This window comes from Narcine bancroftii, chromosome 13 (assembly GCF_036971445.1).
Source record: "Narcine bancroftii isolate sNarBan1 chromosome 13, sNarBan1.hap1, whole genome shotgun sequence".
In the NCBI taxonomy this organism is placed as follows: Eukaryota; Metazoa; Chordata; class Chondrichthyes; order Torpediniformes; family Narcinidae; genus Narcine; species Narcine bancroftii.
The window spans coordinates 11386070-11398569 of record NC_091481.1 but is presented as its reverse complement, the minus strand read 5'-3'; the positions used below and the strand labels follow the sequence as shown (position 1 = coordinate 11398569).

Genomic DNA, 12500 nt, shown 5'->3' with positions numbered 1-12500 from the left:
ACTTTTCCCGAGATGCTTGTAAGCATCGTAGGTGATGTCATCCATAGGTTTCTAACCTTTATTTTGGCTTCTTAAAGTCCAACTGAGATCTGATGTAGTGAGCTCATCTTTCCACAATAATTGACGTTCTTCACCTGAAACAGATCAAAATTACAGCAGAAATATGCTCCCAGTAAATTTCTTGCAGAGTTTAGATTATGCGTATTCACAGATTAGGTTTAGGAGGTTTTTTTTCCCCACAATGCTCGCTAACATTATATTGCCTGTCCACTTACAGGTGCAGGCTGTGTAAATCAACTGGGAGGGTATTTTGTGAATGGCCGCCCTTTGCCCACATGCAAGCGAGAGAGGATCATAGAAATGGCAACACGTGGCATCAAGGCATGTGATATTTCCAAGATTTTACAGGTAAACCAGATTTACATTTTGCTTGTTGATCAGACTATGGAGCAGAGGGACTGGCCATGAATCCCTCCATTGGAAGGTGTCCTTTCCTAATGATATAATGTTCTGGGGTCAAATGGACCATTTTCAACTTCAGTTCACAAAAAAATTATTCATAGCTCAACTCAATTTTCAGTCTTACTCAAAAAAGAATTAGGATCGTCTGAGATGGTAAAAGATAGATGCTTACCTAAGGGACAAACAAGCTGCAAGACACTTATACTGAACAATGCCAGCACCAAAGCCACAAGGTTGAGAATTTGTTAAGATTCTTCTGACTCTATCCCTCACACTACTACTATTCCAGTCTTCCCACTTACCTTTTCACTTCTACTGAAATGCATTTCTATTTCAATAGCCTCCTGTCTCATTTTTCAGCTTTAAGATTTCAGATTTATTCTTGGAATAGATACATCACATACAACCCTGAGATTCTTTTCCCTTAAGTCCTTAAATCAGTCCCTGATTGAGTTTGTTGTTGAGGAGTCTGATGGCAGAGAGCTGTTCCTGAACCTGGTGGTGCGAGTCTTGTGGCACCTATGCCTCTTTCCTGATGGCAGCAGCGAGAACAGAGTGTGTGCTGGGTGGTGTGGATCCATGATGATTGCTGCTGCTCTCTGATGACAGTATCCCCTGTAGATGTTTTTGATGATGGAGAGGATTTTGCCTGTGATGACCTGTGCTATCAGAATCAGAATTTATTGTCATGAGCAAGTCATGAAATTCGGTGTTTTGTGGCAGCTTCAGAGTGCAGACATTCATATTATAACCATCCTACAATATTAAATTAAAAAAAATAACAGTGCACTAAAAGTAAGGCAGTGTCTTTGGTTCATTGATTATTCAGGAATCTGATGACAGCGGGGAAGAAGCTGTCCTTGTGCCATTGAGTACTCATCTTTAGGCTCTTGTATCTTTTCCCTGATGGTAGTGGAGTGAAGAGGGCATGGCCTTAGTGGTGGGGGTCTATGAGGATAGAGGCTTCTTTTTTTTAAGACTCCGCCTCATGTAGATGTCCTCAATGGAGTGGAGTCTGGTGCCTGTGATGTTGCAGGTTGAGTTAACAACCCTCTGGAGTTTATTTTTGTCATGAGACTTGGCACCTCCATACCAGGCAACGATGCAACCAGCTAGAATGGTCTCCACAGTACACCTGTAGAAGTTTTCCAGAGTTTTCAGTGACATACTGAATCTCCTTAGACATCTCACAAAGTATAGCTGCCAACGAGCCTTCTTGGCGATTGCATCAACATGAAGGCTCCAGGACAGATCCTTGGAGATGTTGACACTCAGGAATTTTAAGTTCTTGACCATCTCCACTACTGAGCCCTCGATGAGGACTGGGTCACGTTCACCTGACTTCCTCTTGAAGACCACAATCATCTCCTTGGCTTTGCTATCGTTGAGCGCAAGGTTGTTGTCATTACACCATTCAACGATCTGATCTATCTCCTTCCTATATGTTTCCTCAATGCTGTTTGTGATTCTCCCAACAACTGTGGTGTCATCGGAAAACTTGTAGATAGTATTGGAATTGTGCCTGGCCACACAGTCATGGGTGTACAATAAGTAGATCAGTGGGCTAAGTACACATCCTTGCGGTGCACCTATGTTGATAATCACTGAGGAGGAGATGTTATTTCCTATTTATACTGACTGTGGTCTTCTGATGATAAAGTTAAGGATCCAGTTGCGGAGGGTGGGGGGGTACAGAGGTCAAGAGTTTGTAGCTTCTTGACCAGCACTAAGGGAATGGTATTGAAGGCCAAGCTGCAGTTGATAAAGAGCAGCCGTATATATGAATTGCTGTTAGTCCACCAACTTTTGCAGGGCATTATGCTCAGAGATATTGGTGTCCCTATACCAGAGTGTGATGCAGCTGGTCAGAACACTTTCCACCACACATCTGTAGAAATTTGTTAGGGTTTCCAATGTCATACCAAATCTCCGCAAACTCTCTGCAAACTCTTGAGGAAGTAGAAGCTTTCTTCATGATGCCATCAGTGTTTTGGGTCGAGGAACAATTCTCCGAGATAGTGACTCCCAAGAACTTAACTTTGCTCAACCTCTCCATCTCTGATCCCCAATGATCTGAAGTCAACAATCAATTTCTTGGTTTTGGTGACATTGAGTAAGTGGTTGTTGTTGGTGCTCCAATCTCCCTCAGGGGTCCTTTTAACCTATGAGCTGCCTTTCCTTCCTCAGACCCAACATCAACCATCATACCCTGATAATGATTGACCCTCCCTCCCCATTCCTTTGTATTCCTTCTTCCTCAATTCAAATGCCTTCTCAGAACATTTGATTCAAAACACAATCTGCTGTAGGAACTCAGTTGGTCATAAAGCATCAGTGGGACAAAAATAATTGTCACTATTTCGAGTCAGAATCTATCATCAAAAGCCTTTCATTTCAATCTGGATGAAAAGTTCCTCCAGCAGATTTAGTTTTCGCTCCAGATTCCAGCATCTGCAAACCCTTGTGTTTCCCTGTCTGCTTTATCCTATTTTTTGCAACTTCCTTCCTTATCACTGCCCACAGTCCATTACTGAATGCTGCAGCACTAATATAATGCCATCTACTCTACCTGACATCTCCTTGCTGCTTCTCACTGAACTTAATGACCAAAGAAGCACCAGAACTGCAGCAATCTAAGAGGAAACAATGAATCTAGAGGGACTCAATTGTCAGAGAGAAATAGTCAGAAATGAACTTAATGACCTCCCTCTACTGCAGGTCTCCAATGGTTGTGTGAGTAAGATCTTGGGCCGATTCTACCAAACAGGCTCCGTGGGTCCAAAAGCAATTGGTGGAAGTAAACCACGACTGTCAACCCCAGAGGTGGTGGCTAAGATCGCTCATCTTAAGTGGAACAATCCATCAATGTTTGCCTGGGAAATCCGTGGAAAGCTGCTGTCAGATGGAATCTGCACCAGGGACAAAATTCCCAGTGTGAGTTTGCAATTGAATTCCCTTTTATAACTGTAAATTCAACCTGCAGATAAGGACCAATGACTGGAAAGACAAGAAGGACAAGTTTCCATCTCTAAAATGGTCAGTCACAGAACTATGGAATCTAATTGTGTTTGTTAGCTCAAAAAAACAAAGCTCATTGTGATAGGAAAAATGTTTCATAGACCTATCAGTTGTAAAGGTCCACTGTGATGGGGTAGTTTCAGTCCCTTACACTAAAGCTTGGGCTCTCAGGATGAAAGCACTTGCGATTTGGTACAATCATTAAAAAGGCGATGTCCCTCATGCTGTGTAAGTTTACTTGTGATGTGCAGTAAAATGTTGTCTATGGGGCTGAAGGAAATATTCAGAGATGGATGAAATTTACTTTGCCCAGTTCAAGATCTTTCTGACCTTTGAGTGAAACATGAAAGTCTGCAGACACTGTAATTGGAGCAAAAACACAGAGATGCTGGAGAAACTCAGCCAGTCTCACAGTGTCCACAGGAGGTGAAGATATATTACCAATGTTTTGAACCTGAGCCTCTCTTCGAGCTACGAGTACTAAAAAGAAACAGGTGTCTGTATAGAGGGCTGGGGGAAAAGGGAAGACTGGGATGGGAAGGAGTAGAGAACAAAAGACAAAAGGTGTTAATTGCATATAAGAGTACAGGAGGAGACAAATAGTTTGACTCTGTGAAATTAACCAGAGGGAAAAGAGAGAGGCAGAGTGAGAGGAGACAGAAGAAAGATGGGGGGGGGGGGGGGGGGTTCTAACAGAAACTGGAGGTCAATTTTAATTCCATTGGGTTGGAGGGTGCCGTAGGGTTGGAGAGTGTCTGGATGGCCCAGACAGCATGAGGAACAATGCTTTTGTAATTATTGCACACCAATCGCAAATGCTTTCATATCATATCCAATTGGCACCTTTTGTCTATTGGTCAGTACTCCTCCCCATTCCATTCTTCCCCCTTTCCCCCACCTTCCATGCAGATGCCTGATTGTTTTTTTACTCATATCTTGAAGGACTCAGGCCTGATATGTAATATATGTTTATCCCTTATGGACCCTGCGAGACCAGCTGAGTTCCTCCAACATCTCTGTATCTTATCTGACACTTGCACACTTGATGCTGGACTTGGGTGAAACTAAAATACTGGCAACTGATTTTGATCGCATTTAGATGGATAGTCCTTCTGCATTATCTTTCTATTCCTTTCCGAAGGGAAGGTTGTGTTAGATTCATAGGAACAAAAGGAGGCTTTTCATCCTATTACAAAATTATTCGATATGACTTATCGGAACTGTCTCTGTCATTGGTCACAGTCATTATTCCTTGCTCCGTGAATTCTTTGCCCAATATTTGACAATGGGCTTTTGTGGATAGAATAGTAGGTTGTTATTCCACACAGCCCTTCTTGATTCCATTCCTAATGACAGGCTTAATGTTAAGAATTTCCTGTTTGCTGAGATGGTTTCCCTGTCACATTCTTTTATCATTTCAAACAGCTCGATTGGCTCATTTCTCTAAATTCAAATTAAACCATGCCAACCTTTGACAAGCAAACTTCTATTTGAACCCTTCCAACCCTGATATCATTCTAGTGAATCTAATACCTTCTCGAGAGTAATGAGCAGAATTAAATTCAGCACATCAGATGGAGTTTGACCAATCCCCAGTATGCCCTGTAAAGTACATTCTAGGTTACATTTCAGATTTATTGTCAAAGTTCATACATGACATCACATACAACCCTAAGATCCTTTTTTTTTCCTGCAGACGAGGCAGCATTACCACTTATTGGTTGTGCAAAAAAACTGTACTCAACATACACGTGCAAACAAATAAAGAAATGTAAACAAATGGTGCAATGCAAAAAGAAAATCAATAAAGTGCAAAAGTAAGAGTCCTTAAATGGGTCCCTGATTGATTTTGCAATTGAAGAGTCTGATGGTGGAGTTGTAGCAGCTGTTCCTGAACCCGGTGGTGTGGGTCTTGTGGCATTAATAGCCCCTTTCACACTGCCAACTCTCCCAGGAAGCAGGTAAACTTTCCGGGCCTGCTGCGCTCGGGAGTCTTTCCCAGTGCACCATGATTTACCTGATTAATTAGCGACTCCTCATTTTAAGGGGGGGCCTGCCTCCAGTGGTGACAATGCTTTCACACTGCCAGAAGGCAATTAGTGAGTTAACTCGGCCAGGCTCTGACACTTGCCCCCACCAAGTGTCAGAGGCCCGTTGAATTTAACTTGCCCTATCAGGTTGGGACGCAATTACTGGAAATAGACCCATTAAATTAGCCAGTTAACCCACATGGAATCAGCAGTGTGGAAGGGGTTTATATACCTCTTTCCCTAGAGCAGCAGTGAGAACAGAGTGTGTTCTGGCTGGTGTGGGTCCTTGATAATTACTGCTGCTCTCTGAAGGCAGTGTTCCAGATGTTCTTGATGATGGGGAGGGTTTTGCCTTTAATGTCCTCGGCTGTGACACTACCATTGTCAGGGCTTTATGCTCTGGGGAATTGGGTACCAGATCATGATGCAGTCAGACAGCACACTTTCCAATACACAGCTGCAGAAATTTGCTTGGGTTTCCAATGTCATGCCAAACATCTATAATCTCCTGAGGAAGTAGAGGTGCTGACGTGCTTTCATCACATTGCCATTAGTGTGATGGGTCTGGAAAAGATCCTTCGAGATAGTGACTCGCAAGAACTTAAATTTGTTCATCCTCTCCATCTCTGATTCCCCCAATGATCTCTGGACCGTACACTCTGGTTTTCCCTTCCCTAAAGATGCTAAGTAAATGCAATTACACACAAAGCAAAAGAGGAATGTAGCTCCCCCCGTGTCTCCATGTCCACTCATCTCTTCCCACTAAAAGTGTGGAGAATTATATATTGGATACAGAGGCTGGCAGGGTGATGTGAGGGTGAAAGGAACCCTGTCCCTGCATTTCTGGGGGCTGGAGATGGGGTGAAACCAGATGTGTGGGAAATGGAGAAGATACAGGTGAGAGCATGATTGATGGCAGTCGGGAGAAGCCACAATTTCTGAAGTAAATGCAATTAATTATTTTTGTGCATGAGCATACTTAGAAATGAGTATCAGCAATAGAAATATCTTTGCATTGCTTTGCATCAACTGGCTCTACGAAGAGTTCACATGTGCAGAGAATTGTTAATATCTTTTGCATCTTATCCAGGTTTCATCCATTAATCGAGTTCTGCGCAACCTGCATTCTAACATGCAAATCTCTACATCTGAAATCCAAGGAAGAGGGCAACAGACAGGAGGTGGGGCTGCATTATTGGAGGAAACGATTAATAAAGCAAAATAATTATCAATGGCCAATGTCAAGCAACAGGACATTATCTAATTCAACCAAGTCCCATGTTTGGTGCCTTACTGTAGTTCATGGTGAAGCAAAGATTGATTTCAAAATTCCTCATCCTTGATTTCAAAATCTTACCTCATCCTATGCTTGTGATTTCATCCAAGCCCCATAACCCTCCAAAGTACATGTTCCTCCTGTGAAACAAGAAAGTCTGCGATTGCTGTGATTGTAGTTAATGCATAGAAGTGCTGGAGAAACTCAGCAGGTCCCACAGTGTCCATAGGAGGCAAAAAATATATAAGACACAGTTTGATGAAGGGCTCAGGCCAAAAACTTTGGTTATATATCTTCGCCTCCTGTGGACGCTGCAGGACCTGCTGAGTTTCTCCAGAATTTTTGTGTATTAATTAACAATCTGCATCTTGTTGATCCATCACTTAGAGGTGTCAAGATTCCAGATTTGTAAAAACCTTTGTGTTAAATACTGTTTCCTGATAAGATGAACTATCATTCTTGATTCCTCAGATGGGGGAAATAGTTTATGTGTACTTACCTGTGTTAATTGAACCTACTTCTGTGACCATCTTGTATTTGTTGCTTTCTAGTTCCTCCTAAATGGAAACATCACTTCCTACATATTTCCTAAAAAGCCAATTCAACATGTTTATGCCAATCTGAGAAAACAGATGAGGTTTCAACAATTTCTTTTCCAAAGGTGGTGTCCCTCGCAGTGTATCACTCCTCAATTCCTCACTGATGTGTAAACCTGGGTTGAACATTCAAGTCTCTGTGGAGTGATTGGAATACAACGTTTTCTAACTCAGACATAAGAGTTGGCAATTTTTTTGTGATTGGCATCAAAGAATATTACTGAGATAATGTATAGAGAAGAAAGAGTATCTCTTCATTGAGATAGTGGAGAGAAAAGACAGATAACTCTCTGCACAGATAGAGCAGAGAAAACATTGCTTTGTATCATATCATTGAGTTTGCTGGGTGCTAGATGCATTAAGGTTTTTGATTGAAGAACTGATTTCTTACCGACTCAATTTGTATTCTTTTTGCTCAGATTTTGGAGAGCACGAAATGAGTCAAGCTCCAAACATCCTGGTATCTGACCTTGCCAAAAATGGTCAACCAAATTGTCAGCAAAAAAATCGAACTGTTTTCACACAAGAACAGGCTGAGGTTCTGGAGAAAGGTAATGGGCTGCTGTGAGATTGGAATTGGCCACAAAAAACTGCTGGTCAAAGCCACAAATATTGTAAACGATACATTTTCATTTACATATCCCCAGGGGATCTTCAAAGCTGGTAAATTACAAAGAGCTAATGAATAATAAAGTGAATACTTTTCTTTTGTATCATTGGTTGAAAAGTCATTGAAAGTTACACTACCTTTGGTTCAACAGTTACACCAAATCTTTTGTATTCTGCACAGGGAGCAGTTTGCGTTCCTGGACTAGTGGAGCCCCTCTTCTCTTCTGGGCTCAATGGGAAGAGAAGAAAGGGACCGCTTGGATTGGTTCCAGTTTAAAATGTCAGCTTAAAGACCACTGACCACAGTGTGTTAACAGCCTGAATCACGAATGGAGCATAAACACACATTTCTTTGGCTCACTTTGTAAAAATGTTAATTCCATGATGTCTTTTAGGGGAATGTTATTAAAGGGGAAAAGACTGGACATTACTCACCCTATATAAGAAGATGCACAATAAATTCACATTATTAACACAACAGGAGAAGCAAAGCTTAAATTAAAAAGTTCATGAGAGTTTGGAAGCAAACTAGCAGTCAACACAAATACAACCAGAAATGATATTATGACACAAAATTGATGCCATCAATATGGGATTTGACTTCATACTTCCAGAAATGCATACCAGAGAAAGGTGGAGAATGAATGGACAATTCAAGTATTGGGTAGGGATCTTTGGTAATGTTAAAAATGTAACACCATTAAAGGAGAAAATGAAACAGAATTTATCACATTGAACATGCCCACTTCTCCAATGCAGCATTTGAAACTGTGTTTCTGTTGTGGTTTCAGAATTCAGAAGAACACAATATCCAGATGTCTCTGTGCGAGAGAAATTGGCATCGAAAATATCTCTTCCAGAGGCTAGAATTCAGGTAAGAATTCTATCTCTATTTCAGAGAACTGCATTCCAATCTGTATCTATTAACTGGAAGCTTCAGTCTAAACATTTCCACCTGTAAGATCTTGGTGCTGGTGACAAGACTTCTTTGTTGGATGTAGAATATCACTTGTCAATTGTTGGAACTTCCAGAAATACATACCATCAGACCTGGCAGCTAAGCCGTTGGTAGGATGCCGATGAGAAGTGTCCCTCATGATTAAGAGGTTGAAACATGAGCGCGACACTTTGAATTGTGAGAAAAGATATGGCCATCAATGATATTATGGGATGATGGCAGGACAATTAAAAACCTTAGTGCTTCATATGACTTGAGAAGAAAAACCATGAATTGAGAAGGAAGCCTTAGGAATAATCTTTAGCGTAAAGAAATTTCACCAGTTTCTTTGAAAAGTTACAGAAACCATTTTCAGTCATCCTAGATTCTAAATAATGGCTGTTTCTAGGATTAAAAATAGGTCATTTTGATGTCAGAGTTCAATTATATAATCTAATATTATCTGTCAATGTATCATGCCATTAGAAATATTTCATTGTAACTGTCACATAAGTATGGCATCTACCACTTTAGACCAGTTTAAGAATCGTTTCATGTAATTAACCATTCACTCTGCTGCTACAACAGTAACTGTGAAACTCACCAGTGAGCCTGCCTCTGAGCTTTCCTTCTCAATTTACAGTTTGTGCTCACTTAGGTTATGTGTGAGGCACTAACACTTTTATTTTTCTTGCTGTTGTCCAAAACATAGCTGATGGTCTCTTTTCACTATTTAGAAAATACTGTGTTCTATCTTTTTTCAGTTCAATATCCCTAATCTACTTCCTCCCTGACCCCTCCAAGTTTTTCCACAGCGATAGTTGATCCACTACGTTTTGATGACTGGTGCCTATCTTCACTTTAAGTTTATTGCATTCACTGACACCTTTCATGTGCACTTTCTGAGTGAAGCAAATGTTGTCCACACTGTTTCAGGGTAAAGGATGTTATATATTGTTTGAAAGGGGAAACCTTGGCAATATTGAACAACTTGGCCATTGTACACATATTTTTACATATTTCAATCAATAATACAAAGTATTGGCTGATTTGATATTGCTCATTTTACGTGATTACCCAGTCAAAAAGGCCTGCAAGTGAATGAGGGTGGGTGGTGACAGGGTGATTCAGTCACTGGTTATTAGTGGTTAACTTCATTTCCTCTCAGGTCTGGTTCTCCAACCGACGAGCAAAATGGAGAAGAGAGGAGAAGGTGAAAATCAGACCTGGCTTTCTAAGTAGTAAGTGGCTGGCTTATCCTACAATTGCATCCTTCTAATATCACCATTTAATGATCTACAATCTCTTTATTTTGCTTTGGACGTTCTTTCCGAAACTCCTAAAACTGGTGTTTCATGGAGATGTAAACTCACTGAAGTTCCATTGTTCACTTGTGGCTTTTAAGCTGAAGGAAGTCCACTGCTGCAAAGTGTGTGTTCTTGGTTATAGAGTGAAAAGAGAGATGGAACTACTCATTAAATCCCTCAGAGCCTTCACATTACTCCCAGGATAGGTATGGCACAGATTATGCGAAGGTCTCTCTGTACTGTACCTAGTAAATATGTCTGAGCCAGTACAGCATAGAGGAGGTGCAGGATAAAGCTCACTCAATATTGTCCCATTATATGTTCCTAGGTTTGAACAATCCATGCTATAGGATTAAGAATATTGTCACCAATCCTCTGCTTCACATCAATTTTTAAGAAAAAGTGTGAAGGTTTGAAAATCATATAGCTTAGCAGGGGTGAGGACTGTTACATTCCTTAATAACCAGGAGATTTTATTGATAATTGGAGATCTGCACATTACGAACAGTTACCATCTCTTACCTTTGCCTTGTGATCATTTTTCATTTGCCTTGGATTTAATAAAAACTGTCCTCATGTCCTATGTAGGTTCCTCCTGTAGTTTGGAGCTAAATCCATTACAAGCCTCACCGCATGGTTTTCCAACTTGTCACTCATCCACAATGACTGACAGTCTTTCTCACCAGGTAATTGCAACTTCATTTCTTCCATACATGTCCCTTTCCTTTGCCAAATAATCATTCAAGGGACTGATAAGTATGGACCATGGTGTCCAAAGTAAAATGTTTTCTAATCTTCAATGTACACATCCCACACCTTGTTTTTGAATGTGAAGTACTCCAACACAGAAACATTAAATATAATTGTTCAGATATTCAAACCTATTCTACCATTCAATTACTATATATATATATATATATATATATATATATGTGTGTATGTATGTAATAGTTGATACCATGTACCCCACCTTGGCTGCCCACCCACCTACCTGCTGGAGCTCCTGATGCCTTGACCGTGGACTCTCACCTCAGCCCCGGCTACCCACATGCCTATCCAAGCTCCCAATGCCCTGACCATGGACTTACCACCTGGTCTCGGCCATCCAGCTGTCCACCTGAGCTCCCGATGCCCCGAATGCAGACTTACCACTTGGTCCTGGCCACCCGCCCACCCATTTGAGCTCCCAATGCCTCAAATAGTACTTACTGCAGTCAAAAGTGTATGTGTGTAATAGTCAATCCCCTAAATTTTATCCATAAAATTGGTCCACAAAATTCAACTATTACACACGTATATAAGATAGATCTTGGCTAAGCTACAACTCATCTCTATTTTCATAATTTATTCCATATTTTTTGATAGTCTGTCAAAGCAAAAGAGCATCTATTGTTTCGCCAGTAGTCACAACCTTTTAGTGATGGGGAGAGAGACGGGGGGGGGGGGAGGGGAACTGATGTGTTGGTTGATGTTGGGGAGGCAGTTAGATTAAAGAGAGAATTACAAATTTCGACCATCTTTTCTGTGGGGAAAAAAAGTGCTTCTTGATTTGGTTTCTGATTGGCCTCAGCCTAATATTAAAATAATGTAGCCTTGTTTAACACATCTTGACAAGAAGAAATAGTTTCTTAATTTCCACTCAGCTGGGAGCCTTTTACATTTCAAAATCAACACTCCCCTCAATAATTAGCACTTTCAGATTTAAACTTCAAGCAATACACCACTGGATGGAAAACAGAACTTCCTGCTCATCTCTTGCAGCCTCAACTCATGCACCCAACTCGCTCCCTTCTTGTTACTGAGACCCTAACAACACAAGGGTACCTGACACCAGAATCACAACTCTACTCAAACAACATGACAGAGAAGTGGAAAGCACACCGTTTTGATCTGTATAGGATGCTGGGTTCTGGACCAATGTATTCCTCAGAGACTTCAAATGGTAAGCCTGGTAATACCAAGAAAGGGTCTGTAACGTGCCAAGACTATTATCTGTGACTGCAACTTTCAAATACGCCAATGTAAGAAATACTTCATGGGTTACAAGACTTTGCATGTAGCTCTCTGCACAATTCTGGGCTTAGCGACCTCCACACAAAGTAAGGAAAGGCATAATTAACCAATCAATAATTTCATCAATGATTCCGTGGACAGTGTCCTTGCCTCCATGTAGTAATTTCAAATCTCTATCCTGAGATTTCTTTTCATTACCCTTTGGAATCCAGCTATTATTAACCTTTCCTAATGTATAACTCAAGACTGGGT

The 12500-nt window shown here is 41.0% G+C and overlaps 1 protein-coding gene across 1 annotated transcript; it reads left to right on the top strand.

Annotated features, from left to right (window-relative positions):
- Positions 1–258: 258 nt before the first annotated feature.
- LOC138748003 (paired box protein Pax-6-like) lies at positions 259–10569 on the top strand (the record flags this gene model as incomplete). The annotated part of the gene is made up of 6 exons (XM_069907703.1): positions 259–408; positions 3181–3396; positions 6601–6691; positions 7802–7933; positions 8783–8865; positions 10564–10569. Coding segments are annotated over 6 exons (678 nt in total), but the record flags the coding sequence as incomplete, so codon positions are not given.
- Positions 10570–12500: the final 1931 nt, after the last annotated feature.